This window comes from Antechinus flavipes, chromosome 2, assembly GCF_016432865.1.
Source record: "Antechinus flavipes isolate AdamAnt ecotype Samford, QLD, Australia chromosome 2, AdamAnt_v2, whole genome shotgun sequence".
Taxonomy (NCBI): domain Eukaryota; kingdom Metazoa; phylum Chordata; class Mammalia; order Dasyuromorphia; family Dasyuridae; genus Antechinus; species Antechinus flavipes.
In genome coordinates, this window is record NC_067399.1 from 344,934,532 (window position 1) to 344,952,239 (window position 17,708).

Sequence of the window (17,708 nt, forward strand, 5' to 3'; positions counted from 1 at the left end):
CAAGAGGGCTTGAATATGATATTCCAGAAAGCAATGGAGCTGGAAATACAACCCAGCAAAACTGAGTATAATCCTTCAGAATAAAAGGTGAATATTCAATGAAATAGAGGATTTTAAAGCATTTGTGATGAAAAGATCAGAGCTGAATGAAAAAAATATGATTTTCAAATATAGGACTAGTAGATGCATAAGGAAGTAATCAGGAAAGTAATATTAAAAGAGATTTAATAAGGTTTATCAGTTTACATTCCTATACAGGATGATAATTGTAACTCATTGTTACGGCAATTTGAAGGAGTATATATAAACAGAAAGCACAGGTGTGATTTGAATATGAAAGAATAATATCATTTTAAAAATTGTGAAATTAAGAAATGAGAAAGGAATGAATTGGGAGAAAGGGAAAGGGAGAAGCAGGATGGTATAAATTATCTGCCATAAAAAAAGAGGCAAGAAAAAGCTTTTATAGTGTAGAGGGAAAATTCTATGCAACTTGGGGAAAGGCTTTTATGGAAGTTTCATACACTTTTTATAGTGTATAGTAGTAGGAAGGAGAAAGGAGGAGTAAATGAGTAAACCTTACTCTCATCAGAATTGGCTCAAAGAGGAAATACATACTCAACATGGACACAGAAATAGGAGGGAAAGAGAATATAAGAAGTGGCGGGGAAGGGATGATAAAAGAGAGGGCATTTTGGGAGAGGAAGTGGTCAGTAGCAAAATACTTTTGAAGATGAACAGGTTTTGTTTTTTGGGGTTTTTTTCCTTAGGATAGAAATTCTATATTTTCTTTCACAACATGACTTTTAGAGAAATGTTTTGCAAAACTTCACATGTGGTTTCTTAATAGGGGCGAGGAGTGGGGGTAAGGGAGAGAATCTGGAACTCAAAACTTTTAAAAACAAATATTAAAAAATGCTTTAAATGTAACTGGAGGAAAATATTAAATAAATAAATTTAAAAGACTTTGCTGATTTAATCAAAACAATGATACAAGACAATTTCAAAGGTCCCAGAATGAAAAAACTTTCTATTTCCAGAGAAAGAACTAGTGAACTCTGAAAGCAGATTGAATACACTTTAAAAAAATTCATTATTCAAAATTCATTATTATTATGGGTTTTAGTCTAATGGCTAATAGAGAAATGTTTTGCAAGACTTCACATATATAATCTGTATCAGGGGCAACTAGGTGAAATAGTGGATAGAGCATCAGCACTGAAATCAGGAGGAACTGAGTTCAAATCTGGTCTCAGACACTTAACACTTACTAGTTGTGTGACCCTGAGTAAGTCACTTAACCCCAATTGCCTTTCAAAAAAAAATCTATATCAAATTCTTGCCTTCTCAAGAAGAGAAAGGGAAAGAGAGAAGGAAAGAATGTGAAATTCAATTAAAAAATTTTTTTTTTAAATTTACATGTAATTGGGAAATATTTAACTAATCAAACAAAAATATATCAAAAAGAAAAAAAACTGATTAAGACTTTGGGTCATAATTGCTTCTCTTTCATTTAGCTGGGATAAGCACCCATAAACTTTTTATTTTGTTTTGCACAAACAGCTAGTTACATAGCTAGAAAGTGTCAAGTGTCTGAAATCAAATTTGAATTCAGGTCCTCTTGACTCTGGGACCATTGCTCTATCCACTGCACCATCAAAATTGCTGCTACCCATAGACTTTTTAAAATGCAAAACTATGGATATTTTACATGCATATTTGTAATATCCTGGGTGGTTCACAGATAGCACGATAGCTATCTGTCTCTGAAACTAAAACAAAATACCTTTCATATACATAGGGTAAACTAAACCCTTGGAAGAGTACCCCAAAATATATTCTCTTATGGATGCTTTTAAATTGGGAAGACTTCACTCTGCATGATTTCTATTTTTTAAAGAAATCTCACTTTTTAAATGATAATAAGCTCTGCTTAGTGCAAAAAAGTATTACTCAAAGGATAGCTCATTATTATAAGACAAGATAACAAGTATATATTTAGTTTCATCAAATAATTATTAGAAAGGGGGCAAATAAGGACATTATTTGAAATGACTTCTTTTGTGAATTTTTCTTAAAAATTTTCATTAATGTGAATTTTCATTAAAAATAATGAATAGGAAGAATTGTGAAAGTCAAATGAAAAAATGGTCAAAATGGAGAGGACCAGTAATTGATCATTGCTTCAAAGAATATGGGAAAAATTATCATTCATGGCTTTGAATATTTATAGTACAGATACATACACACAAATGTGGTGTTCTCTTCTTTTGTATAATATAATGGTTCTCTGTGGGCAGGTTTCTTGGGGAGGTTTTTGGAAGCAGCCTTAGTTTCCGTTCCAAGTAATAATCACTTCAAATGCAGCCAGCTGATAAAATCCAAACATTTATTTTCTCCTTCCAAGTCTTATCTCTTTCCTTGGGCCTGGTTAGCTTTCTTAGAGGCCTCTCTTCCTTCTTGGTTCCAAGAGCTCTTACAGCTTGTCTTTTAGCTCTTCCAGCTTCTGCCTCTAGCTCAACTCTGACTTGTGGCTTCTCAATTTCTAACTGACACTCCCCTCTCAATCCTTTTCAACTGAACTCTCCTGACTGAGCTCAGCTATTTTTATGCTCTTTTAGAGGTGTAAACTCAAAGGTTGAATCCTCCTCTGAGAGTGGGATTATAGGAGGTGTGAATTTGGATATCTCATACTGAACCCTGAAATCTCCCAAATGTGTGAATTCTCAAAGGTGTTAACTTAAGCATTGTTTCTAGCAATATTAGTGACTTAACACCTTGTAAGGATTTGCTCTAATGTACGAACCAATAAGCATTGTATCAATTCCATTGAGTTAACACTAGGATTTTATTTTTTAAAATATATTTTATTTTACTTGTTATTATTATTTTTTATAATAACTTTTTATTGACAGAACCCATGCCAGGGTAATTTTTTTTTACAACATTATCCCTTGTACTAGCTTCTAATACTAGGATTCTAACACACAAATATAAATTATATGCATATTACAGACCTGGGAGCAAATCAGTTCCTTTATTCTATGCAACTCGGGGAAATGCTTTTAGGGAATTTTCACAAAGTTTTGACAAAGATAAGAATCTCAAAAGATGGAGATTACACCATAGTTACAGTAAATCTGAATGTATGAAAAATCTAAAGCAGAAAAGAGGAAGCAAAGTCATATAATGTGAAAAAGTTTTCACCGGAAACAAAAAACCTGCTCTAACCTTTTAAAGCTTGTCTGACATGCCCATAGTTCCAGATTAGTCTACACCATGAATGATTGATTAGAACAGTAAGTGACTCAAAAAGAAGGTAGTTCAAATCCTTTACAACCATGCACTTTTTCTGCAATAATTTTTTAAGCTACTTAGGAAGTGACCCATTCATTTTAAGCAAGAATAAATATTCTAATATTATAGAATAGAAACAAATTTGTGTAATTTCCTTGGAATTCACTATTTCAGGATATGATCTATAAGACAAATAAGAAAAGTATAAGAATAACATCACCATCTCATCCACCAGACTGAAAGTTCTGGAGTTATTTCTGATTTGAGTACTTTTCTGACACAGTATCTATTGTCACAAAAGTATTCAACTTTTCCTTTCATTTTAAAAGCCATCATTCTAGCTCAGTACTTAACTGATTATTAAAGTCTCATCTCCCTACTTAAATCTATTACTATTTTTCTCCTACACCAGACCTGAAGTTCAAAAAAAAAATATTACTTTGATCATATCACTTCACTGCTTTGTAGAATTTGACAGTTTCTAATTTCCTACTGAATCAATGCTAAATTTAGTCTAGCATCCAAGGCCCTTCACCAATTGTCTTCCCTTCCCTTCTCCTTGGCACCTGTCCATTCCTATCTCATTACATCCACATATAGTTATGTGCTTGATCAAGCTTCTCACTATCCCTTGTATACTTCCTCATCTCTCCCCACAAACTCCATAACGTTCCCCTAACCTACAATAACCTTCTATCATCTGTCTTTTCAAAGCCTACATAGAAACATTTACACATAAAGAAAAAGTTTTAAGATAATTACATTTAAATTGTAAAGGTTTTAGGGCTTTTAAAGTTTGCAAATTATTTTAATTATGTTTTCATTCATGAAAACCTAAAGTAATTTGTAAATTGATTTTCATGAAAATCCTAATACAATAGCTATTAAAGGTATTATCCACATTTTATATATAAGATAATTTCAGTAATTAAGTGGTTTGTTCACAGTCACATGGGGTAATAGTCAGGATTTGAACAAAATCTGTCACTTTCAATGCCAACATGCCATAATGTTTTGTTGTGTTGAATCCAAATGAAGGTTGAAATTCTGGAGTTTTGAATTTAGCTCAAAATTGAGTGCTCTCCACTCCAATTCCCCCAAAAGACATGGTATTTAATCTTTAAAAAAAAAAACCAAAAAACACACACAAAAAAACAGATGACTATGGTATTAATAGGCTTTAAGTGCATCTGTTTTATGGGAGTAATTTTTAAATTCAACAAGCAAGTCATCACAGATGAATTGTGTCTATAGTCATTTCAGAGAATCCTTTCATGAAAAGCTAGCTTTTCAGAACTTTTTCTATTTATCATTTGATACTAATAATTTGTCTTTCAAAGTATGAGACTATTTGTGTGAATTAAAACATTCAATCTTGAGGGAAAAACTTTCCTGATGGAGTAGCAATGACATTCAATAACCATTTCAACTAATCTCGGGCCTGTTTCTTTGGCTGTGTCACAAGATGACTATCTTATTCAATTACATAGTGCTGAAGACCTATTGTAACATTGTAGAAAGAAAAGATTTCCAATAAAGAAAAACACTCAAGGAGAAAAGCTCTTGCTAATGCAAATTTCTAACAATCAAATTTGATCCTAATTTTGCATTAATTAGAAAATTGATCTTTTTTTTTTTTTTGAAGTGTTTTTATTTTTCCCCATGTATTAAAAGATTTGTCCAGGTGATTTTTACCACTAATACTATTTTAATCTTCCTTATCTCACAGAATGAAGCTAAATAAGTATGCTGATGAATTTTTAAATTGTAATTAAAAGGTCATTTTTTTTTTTTTTTACTTTCACACAAGAGAAATAAAGGTAAAACAGAACATGGGAACAGTTTAAAATCATACATTTCTTTAATATTATGTTAATAATTTTATGGATTTTCAGAGACTTCAGCCCACTAGTTAGAGGGTATGTTATTGTCTGTTTTTTAAACATCAGTGAAGCAGTAGAGTAACACTGAAGGGACTACCACTATATATCACTCCTCAGCTTTGATTATTTAACACAAAAATGACTTTAACGAACATTCATTTTATTCTCTTTACACAAAGGTGTCATTTAAAATGCAACTATTATAAAGGATTACTATTATTTCTAGGAAGTAAGAAAGTTCTAAGATTTCGTTAAATGATTAACAAAGCTTATTGACTTGAATTCTCTATGAAAAATAATCTTGCTACAAATTTATGTAAATTAAGTATAATAATCCTAATTAGTACATCTCCTATCTACATTATTTGGCATTAAGCCACAATAAACTTAAAAAAAAAAAAAGGTACAAAAAATGATAAAAACATATATTAGGCAATCTTGTTATCTTTCCTGATTTTCTTTAAGACTCAGTTCAGATTTCACCCTGTACAGGAGGTCTTTCCCAATCCACCTTATGGCTAGCACTTTCCCTGACATTATCTTCCATAGAATCTATATACATTTTGTGTATAGTTATTTACCTGTTTTCTCCCCCATTACTCCTTGAGAGCAGGGCCAATTTTTTGTTGTTGTTATTGTTTCAGAACAGTGCCAGCACTTAGCAACAGCTTAATAATTTCAATCAATTAGTTATTAGTGTTCCAAAGGCAATCTTAGAAGATCTATCATTCAAAATTCTTTAAACTAGGAGAAAAAATATAAAACCATACTAAAAGGGAAATTATGATGCAAACTGGCTTCTGGTGGCCTTTCTTTAAAGTAACCTGTAATTTAGAGGAAAAAATATTTAATTTTTATCTGGATAGATGCTTTTCTAAAAAAATATTTTATACTATGCATACACATGTCAAATTCACTTTGAAAAAAATGTAAAATAGATTAAATTTATTGAGCACTATCATATCACTTGATGGCACATGGGAAAGAATCCAAACTAGTCAGCTGACATGTTTCGTAATTCCACTGTTATTCTACTTTACTGTTGAGATACAATATGAATATACTTTTTCATATAATCAATGAAAAGATATATTCCAACTTACTCTTTCAAAAATATATCAGGAGAAATAAATCTCCTTCACTCTTTCTCTTCTAAGTCTCTGAAAACTGGAAAGATTAACACACACATTCATTTTTAAGTAATTCCTTCACAACTTGGTTGCTGGGCTGGGATTTAACATGAACCAGTCTGAGTTGGTTCCCTAGCATAACAGAGGGAGCTCCAGGTTCAGCAAGGGAATACTGCAAAGAATTTCAAATGTGTTCAGCTTAAGGAATTCTTAGTTTATCTCCTGCTTGGCTGATTCTGAGTCCCAGGTCTGTCTGGCATCATTTGAATAGCAGGGGAGTTTGAGCAAATCAAGGTAATTAGTAAAAATGAATAAATGCCTCAGTTCACATATCCAACATGCTCACTTATCTAAACAAAGCAGATAATCAGGAAATAAACAAAAAGCCACAAAAGATTTCAGTCTATGTACTAAAAGTAAATGCCCTGAATTCATTCAAAGTCTATTTACTTTTCATTTGGAAAAAATCCTAACAATTAAATTCAAGAAATATTAAATATTAATTTATTATTAATATTAATTATATTAATGATCATTAAATAGTAATTAATAATGATAAATAAATATTAAATACCTGTTATTATAAATTAAGGTTCTAGCCACTGAGAACACAGTCAAAAACAAAAGTCCCTTTCCCTCAAGAGTTTATAGTCCACTGGAATTGGAAAAGGGGAGAATAGATTATGTAGGAACCCCAGTTAAATAAATAAAATATATATTTAAAAAGTTTTATTTCAAAGAGAGAGCTATAACAACTGGAAGGCATTGGGAAAGGCATCCTGTAGAAAGTAGCACTGAATTCTGATTTGACGTATACTAAGAGGTGGAAGCTGAAGAATACATTATAGAAAAGCTTATTTATCTGGTTTCCAAGCTCATAATAAATAAATAATAAATTTAAAAAATAACTACTGGCAAATATGCTAACAAGAAAAAAAAAATTATAGCTGCCAAGAAGGGACTCAAAAAACCTGAGGTCATTAGCATAGTGGTTAACCATTAAACATATTAGGAAAATTAGCAGCATGTGGATAGTAGTAACAAAGGCAGCAGTTGATAGTAGTAATCCAAGGTTGAAACTTGAAAAATAATTAAAATAGTCGACAAGTGTTTGATAAATCCTAAAATATAATAAGTTACTTCCTTGAAAGGACTCCTCCCCAACGTTCATTTATTTATTTGAGTACTGCAAAGAAATCTGAAAAGCAATTGGGTGAAAATTAGATTGAGATTAAGCTGTGCCATTAAAATGGATTCATAACTCAAATATAAAAGGTTACGTGTTTTTAAAAAATTAGAACTAGATCTGATGATTGTGAAGAAACAACCAAATATAGATTACAAAAGACACAGCAGATAATTTCAGTTATACAAAAGATTCTGCATAAATGAAAATCAATGAGATTGTAGAGCAAGGAAAAGATGTTTATATCAAATATTAAAGATAAAAGTCTGAAACCTAAAGTATATCGAGAAGTAACAGAAATATATCACAGATTCATTTCACAGTAGATAGAGTGCTGGGCCAGGAATCAGAAAGAGCATAGTTCATATCCAACTTAACACTTCCTAGCTATATCTGTCTTAACTTTCTCAGTTGTAAAATGGGGTTACTTCATAGGGTTGTTGTGAAAGGCAAATAGGATATTTGTAAAGTGGTCAGCAGTGTCTAACACATAGTAGGCACCATCCAACTGGCTATTGCTTTCTTTTCCCTTCATTCCATGGTGAACATGAATAGCTTTCAAGAGAAATGCAAACTATAAATGATCACATGACAATATGCTACAAGTCATTACTAAGAGAATTATAAATTAAAATATCGAATATCCTGCGCATTCATAAAATAATAAAAAATTGCAGCATTGAAGGGACTATGGAAATAAAAACACATTACATTATTAGAATTGTGAATCAGTGCAACCAATCTGATGTAAATTTATTATGAAAGAAATAGTAATTAATCACATTCTCTGACTCAGAGATCCAACTCAAAAGTCAGAAACAAAGGTATAGTATATGCCAAAATATTTATAGCAAATATTTTACAGAATAGCAGCAGTAGAAACAGGAGGCAGCAGATAGGACTGAGAAGACTTGGGTTTAATTCCACCCTCTAGCTCTCCCAAACTCCAAGGCTTTACTATTTAGCTCTAAACGTATGGTATGATTTGTATGAATTTGCTGAGAAGGAAAGAATTAGAACCAAAGAATAATAAATGCAATAATTCAGATGATTAAATAATAGATTTAGAGCTGGCAGGGGCATTGAAAGCCATTTAAGGAATTTAAGGTCTTAAAGTTAGCTTCAGAGAAGGGATTTGAACCTGGGTCCTCTCACTTCAGTCAGTGCTCTTTCCACTATTGTGCACTGTTTCACTATTATCACAACATAAATGAGATTAGTAACAGAAAATCAAACTCTGAGGATAGAAAACAAAATGTCTCTCCGTCTTAATGGCACAATGTCATATACATGGTCAGATAAAGTTACAATGTCAGGGTTTTTTGGTGTGTGGAGAGGGAATTCATAATCTCCTGCCATAAATGAAGATTCAGTGGAAATGGGACAGGGTTAAGAAATGATTTGTATAAGACATCAATAAAATGTAATTTTAAAACAATAAAAACCCCTTAAAATGCAAGTTACAATTCTTCCCCAACTGGTAATCCAAATGATATATAAAGCATATGACATATAGTTACTCCTGTTCTCAAGGAACTTACATTATATATATAAACTCCTTGAGCATAGCAATGTTTGTCATTGTTTTACCATTGCCTAGCATGTTGCCATACACACACACACACACACACACACACACACGTACATATATATAATAGGCATTTAAATAAAGGTTTATTGAATTGGAAAAAAAAGAAATTAAATCAAACTATCAAGATCAAAGTTAACAAGAAAACCTCCTCTAAAACTGCAATTTGTTTCACCAAAGCAAGAGATGCTATGCATGTGTATGTTTATATGTATGTTTACAAGGGGCCACAAGACAGGAAAACCCAATATTATTGACCAATTTCCTCTATGGTGAGTATACAAAATCACAATGTAAGAGTACTGTGTTTTAGACAGAAAACAACAGCTGACAGCCAATTTGGGATAAGTGCCAAGCTGTATTTGCTTGATGTTGAGAGCACAGTATAGTGAAAAAAGTACTGGCTTTGAATTAAAGAGAATAAAGATTCAAATCCTATTTCTAATACCAACTGTGACTGTGGGCAAGTTAAACTTCGGGAGGTATTAGTTTTCTCAATGTAAATTTTCTAGATGGCCTTTGTGGTCTCTTCAAGTTCAAGATTTATGATCTTATCAATTTATCAAATAACTTCAACAACATACCTTTTCAAAAAAAAATGTCTACTCTTAGTCATATTTCACATTAATCATTCAAAACAGATTAAGGCCAGGCTATGCCTCTTTGATACATTAGCTATTTAAGAAATTTTTAATGCTCTGAATCTTACATAAGCATATTTCAGTTGCTTTCAATAGCATGTACAAAGGTATATTTCATGAGTGAAATTAGTTTATGTCATTTTAAACATGTCAGTTTTCTTGGTTTGTAACATATCAATCACAAAAAAGAACAAAGGAAAAAAATAAGCTGAAATGATCAAATCCTTAGATATAATCTTAGTGGTAGGCCAATTTAAAAAAACAGACATAAAGTCAAATACTGCTGTTCTGTACAACTTACATAATAGCCCCTTATTTTGAAGCAGAAAGGGGGAATAATTGAAAAAAAATCTGCACACTAACAGTAACTGTGATGTGTCTTAAGCATATCATTCAGATGCTCTGCTTAGGAGTTTGGCCTTGCCAAAAAGGTAATAAAAATGACCAGAGTAATACACAAAACAGCTGGAAGCCTGAAATAAAATCTCTATATAAAAGTCCCAAGCCATTCACAGTTTAAAACTGATGTCTTCTTGCCTGAGAATTAACCTATAGTTTTCTTCTGAAAAAATTCCCAAATATGGCAAGTATCTAATTGCATTCAAGCATCAATTTTGCTTGTGTTTTGTAATAATAAAAAAAAAATTTGTATTTCTCAGTTTCTTCCTCATAAAAAGTATTTTTATAGCTATGTTTCAAACTACAATTAACATGCCTTTTTACATACCAGTAGAATCATGTCCAGTTTTGCCATTTGTGAATAACTATGACACGATACAAAAGCATGTGTCTGCCATAAATAGCTCTGGCTAACAGTAAACTGCTCACACAGGGCAGATCAAATTCTCTATAAGAGTAGCCTTTGGAACTCTACCAAATCCCCCAACTAATGTTAAAACTTGATTATCAAAATCTTATTCATTTTAGTTTTTAGAATTTAAGAAGAGCTTATAAAAGAAACCCTGTATCACGAGTATTATTATATTCTTCAGAGAAAGACTATTTCCCAAATTCTGTCCAACACAACAAAGGAAGACAAAGACTGCCAACTGTCTTGAAATGTGAATATATTACACAAAACATGTAGTTACTGTATTTTAATAAAAGTAATCAGATAAGAATTCATGTAAAAATGCAAAAACTAATTTGATTTTCAAACTTAAAAATCTGAAATGTTACTATAGAATTACTGTGGTGTAACATAGGTATCTATTAATTTAATGGCTACATGCTACAAAAGTAGGATTTCCAACCAAATCAAAATCTGGTCATGAAAGTTATGCCAACTACACGGAAAATTCACAAATTAGCCATGTTGAGATGAACAAATATATGTTTACCTTTACAATACTTCAAAACAACAGTTTTCAAAATATGCTTAACAGAAGCATACTAAACTATATTTTCAAGGAAAACAAGGCAACATTCTGTAATAAGCCACAAGTTTTATTGTAGCGTGGCCAATTTTGTGGGGGAAGGGAATTTGATCTCAAAAACAATGTTCCATTTAAGGCTCTTTTCATACAGAAATTGGCATTACAACTACATTATTCAAAATATCTTTAGTACTGTAAGACTCACATGGTAAACACAACTCCTACCCCTGGTTCTGTAGTGTACATTCATGGAAAATAAAAAGGCATGAGCTACTACTTCATTTAGGAAAATATGTAGATAATAGGAATGGACACTGAGGTAACTACAATAATTTAATGATAGTTATAACAACTTAATTGGCATTCCTTTTTGATGGGGACAACCTTATTACATAAAAGTGCTTCAATGTATAGTTACACATATAAATATATATGTGTGTGTATATACATACACATATATGTATATGTATAAATGCTGCCATGTCACAATAGGCGTGTTAAAAGGCAGGTTAGGTGTACAAAGCACAATAACTTCAGGAACTGCAATCAGGTGCAACTCTAAGTAATACTGAATAAAGTTTAGCATCTGACGAGTGGATCACACTTTCAAAGCATTCAAACTGACTTATACTTATCTTAGTTCTGTAAGGGATGCATATAATACCACCTTTTTGGCTACATATAACTACCAGGATCAAACAACCTAATGGCAATCCCTGGTAGGCTGCTTAAATTACTGACATCTCCTTTATGGTTTTGGGTAGAGTATGGTAAAGGACAAAAATCTAACACTATTTTCCAACTGACAGAGCTGCAGAAATAGAAGCTACTTCTGGATGGCACTTCACTGTCATTTTATAAAGGTCTTCCTTCAAGTGAAACTACTACATTGCCTCCCAATTTCTCTCCAAGCGTTGAACGATCCTTAATATCATCCAAGCCATTTACTTGCCATTCGTGTTTAATACCTAAAAAACAAGACAATCACAATGTCGATTACCTTACTGTTAAAAGAAATAATAATTGCTTTTTGCAAAATATTTATTGTTTGTACCTGTAAATTTCTTTTTAATGGCATCTTTAGAACTAGCATAAATCATCTTGCTTTTTAAAGGTGCACATTCAGGAGCCCTACAGAAGAAAAACAATTATTCAATCCCATTTATGTGAGATATAAGTGCAAAACTATCTGTCAATAATAATCCTTGCATTTTAAAATGCTTTTTATTCTTTTGATTTTACACACCAGAATATAAAAACTAGATCTTCTTTCTTAGACTCTTTTGTCTCGTATGTAGCATCATACAAAGCATATCGGCAATCATTCAGAGGGAGCAACTTCACAAAAGATGTGTAGGGGTCCTCTACAGTTTCACCAATGTCACCCACCAAGATCTGCTTTGCTTCCTCTACAATTATTTGTTTTTTGTCATCACTTAAACAGAAGAGAACAGCTTTCTTTCTTTTTTTGATTTCCTCCTGTGTAGAAGATTTTCTTACTTTCATGTCATTAAAAACTTTGATTACTTCATCATTCACAGTTACTCCAGAAGCCTGAAAAACAAGAAATACTAAGTTAGAGAAAGCATTTTGATTTTAAACAAATATCTATTGGAGTATGACTAATGAAGTATAAAAAGAAGGGACTTCCCAAAGAGGAGTTATTCATTAAAAGTCTGAAAGAATCAAGTGTTATCATAAAATTTTAATAGATGATAAATCAGGAGGGCCAAACTAATTTCCCGTAATTTTCTGCTCTATCAACTTTTAAAGGAGCTTAGAATAAAACAATGAGGTAAAAGGACAATAAATAATTACAGTTCCACTCTAAAATATCCCTTATTTTACTTGGTGATGTCAGTAGCAGTAATATATTCAAAAGCAGTAGCAGAAATATATTCAGTATTTACATATCAACACAACGGGGTCCTTTAAAAAAGAAACTTTGGGCTTACAATGAATGCATCCATACTTTAAGGGGAGGAGAGGAGAGAATCATCCTATCCAGCACACTTTCCACATAAGGAGAGGTAATGAAGAGCAAACTTCCCAAGTTATGAACTACTGAGCTTCCTCCCTAAACCTAAACTGAGCTACAGCCAGTTTTTTTTTTTTTTTTCGTTTCTTCAAATCCTTTTTTCTTCCTTCTTGTGTCTTCCTCAGAAGTACTATCAAGAAGATTCTATACATTTTGAGCCATTTCTGAGCTAAGAGGGTTGTACATTTTTTGTGAGCATAGTGTCCAAGTGAAACTGAAGGACAAACGCAGGGGCTTCCAGCCCCAACACATCCAGGCAGCCCCTACTGCCACGCCCCGGCCCCAAAAGCTGCAGCGCCAGCCTTCGGCCCATGAACAAAAGTCCTAAGCTCCAGACCAGGGGTTGAACACCAGTCTCAGTTTCCTACTCTGAAAAACAGTTGCGAGACCACCTCGGGTGTGATCGAGATGCTTTAGCAATAACTCTAAGGGACAGCTAGGAGCCTCTGCCAGAGGTGAGTCCTCACCCCCGCGCCCCGAGCCCCGCATAGAGGCTTTGGGGAATGGAACCCTGACGCCCCAGATCCCCGCCAGAGAAGTTCTGAACATGTAGGGCCCATCAGCCCGGCAGGCCCAGGAGAATAGGCAGGGTAGACAGAAGTGGGGGATGGGGAAGGGCCAGGAACCGGGGGTGACGACCCCGGAGGGGCTAAAATTAGGTTAAAATGGCGGCACTGAACCCAAAGGGCCGACCGAGGTCTAAAGGCCAGGCACGCTGTCTCGACTTCTGGTTTCCAGCCCCGCCCGCGGTCAACCTTACCATGGTTCCCGGGACAGTAAAGGTTGCAGCTACAGATCTTCACTCAGTAGCACTGGGGAGAGGAAGAACGAGGAGACGAGAAGAGGAGGAGGAGCAGCAACAGGAGGAGGAGCTGAGGGAGGAGGCGCAAACAAGAGTGAGGGCAGCAGAAGGAGTGGCGCGGATGGCGACAGTGGCAGCTGCAGCAACTGCAAGGAGAGGGCGGTGGCTACAGGGAGCTCCAAGATCTAAACCTCGACAAACGCAGGGAACTCTGGGACTACAGGGTTCTTTGGAGGAAGCGTAAATGATGGCTGCCGAGGCGCATGCTCTGTACAGAACTGCAAGAAGCTGTAGGGCAGATCACGTCGTTTCCTGTCTTGTCTCTTTTCTCTTTTAGATTCTGACCTATTCACCCGTGTCACTCTCATGCCCCAGTTATGTTTGTTGGCGGAGCCCTTTCGCCCCTAGTTGGGCGTTTTAAACTGCTGAGTCCTTCAGCCCCATTACTAACCAATCCCTATTTTAAGCGTCGTGCTCTTGATTGATTGAAGCAGGCGCAGACGTGAAGATGCAGACTACAGACTCGTCTGCTGCAGGCGCGCTGTTCATTGGCTTGGTGGGGCTTCAGGATTCTGCACACCTCTGGGTCAAGGGCTTGTGCAGGTACAACAATTAGGACGTGGCAAAACTTTCTCTCTCTCTCGCCCCTGTCCCTGCCTTTGCCTCTGCTCCTATCCCTGCTCCTGACTTTGCCCGTGACCCTGTCCGTGCCTCTGTCCCTGCCAAGATTTATGTGGTGGGGGACTAGCAGTTTCCAAGAAAACCAGCCCATATCCTTATGCGCAGATAGAGTGAATAAGACAATCATTACCAATCTCCTTTTGGATCTCCATAGCCACCTTGGACCTATGTAAATTCATCTGGGGATACTGTCAACTGCCTCACCAGCTCTAAGGGTCATCATAGTTCTGCCAACCTGACTGCATTTACCCATGCTGCTTCTTCTCTTTGAGCTCTTCAGCAAAAAGCTCCTTTTTTCATCATAATCTTCACTTCATGAAGGTGATATTTCTAACATCATAGCTTTTTCCCTATTGCTCCTTTTAAATATATGTATATATTTTTTTATTCTGAATTTAAACATCCAAAAAATGTTATTTCCGAACACAAAAATGATTTTTTATGAATCTCCATTTTACATGCCTTGATTTAAAATATATATATAATTCTACGAATTACTTTCAAAGTTGTTCTGTTTATCCATGCTTTCTTATTAATTTCTTCTATTATTTTCTGTTATGGCTTAATTTTTTAAAATTGTCTGAAATAATTATTTGTGTCCAAGCAAAAGATCAATAGGATTTTTCCTCATAGCTACCTTCCTACATTCATTATTATCACTGAAAGCAGGGAAGAATTTTCCACTGGGGTGTCATTTAAAGATATAATTGGTAGAATGGTTATAATCCCCTACTTTGTTTACTTCATGCCACTCTACTATTGACATGTTACCTCTACCTCCTCTCCAGTTGTAACTTAGATTCTCTCCCTCTACATATCTCAGTTCAAATATCTTGCTAGGATATTCTAGGCCCTTTTATATGATTTATCTTCCAGTTAGAATTCAGTTCTTGACATATAGAAAGCACTTTATAAATGTTTTGTTTATATTTTTAAATTCCAGTTTTAAAACAGGTTTATTTAAAGATGTGACATTGAACCTACTTTCCTACTCCCCAACTCATACTCAACAGGTTGGGTCTCCAGGAGATTACTACCCAAGGTACAGGGTTAGTCAGTTGACAAAATTATTTCAAATCAGAGGCATTTACACAAAGAGCAGTACCAAAATATTTCTTTCATTAAATCTGGGCACATTATTCCACACAGAGCATCAATGGGAAGAATGAACATATGTTTTAAGCTTATAAGTAGAGAAGCACATATATAAAGGATATTTGTGTATGTGTCCAGACCAATCCATACTTCTGCATTGCAAGACCTATATTTCTCATGTTGCTTTCACTGTGCTTAATCTACTACAATCCCTGGGCCTCTTCATGGCTCTATTTGACTTCTGAGTATGAAATTTGAAAGAGCTGAACACTTTGGGTTTGCTCCATAATAATTTCAACAGAGCAATGCAACTCCTGATTGAGTTGCTCTGTTCTAAGACACTACTACTAATAAGGGAAAGGAGAAAGGAATCCATGTTTCCCTCATCTGCCACTGTACTCTGGGATAGGCTCAGGAAGAAAAAAGATTAATTATTTTGTAAATATTATTATTTATTTTTCTGTCTTCTCAACATATCTTGGATATCTTCCTTATTGCATCAAACTATGAATAAGATGATTTCATCCAAAAAAAGGAAAAAGAGCAGAATGGATTAGAAAATACAATCTAACATTAAGTTGTTCATAAGACACATCTGAAATGTAAAGATGAAAAGAAGGGACTAGAACAAAATCTTCTATGCTTAAAGTAAATTGAAAAAAAAAGTGGGGGGATCATGTTTTCAAATAAGGATACAATAAGTGTAGGCATAATAAAAAGAGATAAGCAAAGAAATATACTTAAAATAACTATGAATGTTTTTAGCTATTCAAGCAGTATCAATACTTATTCATTTAATACAATAACATCGGACTGTTTAAAGAAAAAATTAATTAAATTAGAAGTAGATAGTAAAACTATAATTGTGGGAGAACCTTCATATATTCCTATCATACATGATAAATTAGCCAACATAAACAATAAAAAAGTTAAGAATGAAGGTAGAACTTTATTGATATGCACTACTTAGAAGCAAAAAATGTCTTTCTATTGAATGGGAATAGAAAAAGAATTATATTCTTCTAAGTTGTGCATTTCACTTTTAACAAAAATTGACTGTGTATTAAGACTTGAACTCTACAATAATATAGAAAAGATTAAGTAGTTCATTTGAAACACTTGAAGTAACTGAAGTACTTTAGTATTACTGGTGACAATACAATAAAAATTATATTAAATAAATGACCCTAAAAGAAAGACTAAAAAATAATCAAGTAATCTGAAAATAAATGACAGATATCTAAAGAAATGATATATCAAAAAACAAATTATAGAAACAATAGAACTTTCACCAAATAAAGTTACAATAATAAGATGAGGTGAAACTAAAGCAGTTCTTAGGAGAAATTTTATATCTCTAAATGCTTTCACTAACAAAAGAGAAAAATCAAAGAATTGGGCATGTAACTTAAACAACTAAACCAAAGATCCTCAACTAAAGAAATTCTAAAAATTAAAGAACAAATTTTTAAAATTAAAATAGAAATATCAAATTAATAAATAAAACAACTTTTTAAAATGTAATAAAGCAAACAGCTAATAACGCTGAGAAGAAAGTAAAATTATTTCAAAAGTGAAAAGGGAGAATGTAATGGGCTGAGGCTTGAGTTGATGCACTGAGGTCCCAAGCACATGAGGCTAAATAGTAATTGGACCATACTCTATTAATATATAAGCTTGGAGAAAGAATGCCCCCCCCCCCCCCCCCCCCCCCTCTACTCTTTGTGCAAGTCCTGATGTGTTGTATAGGAAATGACGATTCTGGTGGGCGGAGGCAGGGGAGTGAAAAAGGAAGGGGAGGAGAGCTCAGCCCTCACTTGCTCTGCTAGCTGGCTTCCTGTCACAGCTGACCATATTGCTATGGCAATCTTTTTTCCCCTCTTCACTTGAATAAAGACTGAAGATTTTCCCCTTAACCTGAGTTCCTGACTCCGGCTGATTTTAAATACGCGATCATTACAGGAGAGCAAATAACAATTGAAGGGAAAATT

At 34.0% G+C, this 17,708-nt stretch overlaps 1 protein-coding gene and 1 long non-coding RNA gene across 2 annotated transcripts; one reads left to right on the forward strand and one right to left on the reverse strand.

Annotated features, from left to right (window-relative positions):
* Positions 1–8,217: 8,217 nt before the first annotated feature.
* Positions 8,218–14,091, reverse strand: CFL2 (cofilin 2). The gene is made up of 4 exons (XM_051977970.1): positions 13,900–14,091; positions 12,348–12,655; positions 12,156–12,232; positions 8,218–12,069 (listed from the first exon to the last, which is right to left on the reverse strand). The coding sequence occupies exons 1-4, from the start codon at positions 13,900–13,902 to the stop codon at positions 11,957–11,959; spliced, it is 501 nt and encodes a 166-aa protein (XP_051833930.1). The 5' UTR covers positions 13,903–14,091; the 3' UTR covers positions 8,218–11,956.
* A 248-nt stretch (positions 14,092–14,339) lies between these two features.
* On the forward strand, positions 14,340–15,116 carry LOC127549716 (uncharacterized). Its single transcript, XR_007950697.1, has 2 exons — positions 14,340–14,544; positions 14,777–15,116. It is a non-coding gene; the product is annotated as an uncharacterized LOC127549716 (long non-coding RNA).
* Positions 15,117–17,708: the final 2,592 nt, after the last annotated feature.

Coding starts and splice junctions, on each gene's coding strand:
- CFL2 (XM_051977970.1), bottom strand. Junction 12,233..12,347: donor GATCTAGTTTTTATATTCTG/GTGTGTAAAATC, acceptor TTTCTTCTGTAG/GGCTCCTGAATGTGCACCTT. Junction 12,070..12,155: donor CATTAAAAAGAAATTTACAG/GTACAAACAATA, acceptor CTTGTTTTTTAG/GTATTAAACACGAATGGCAA.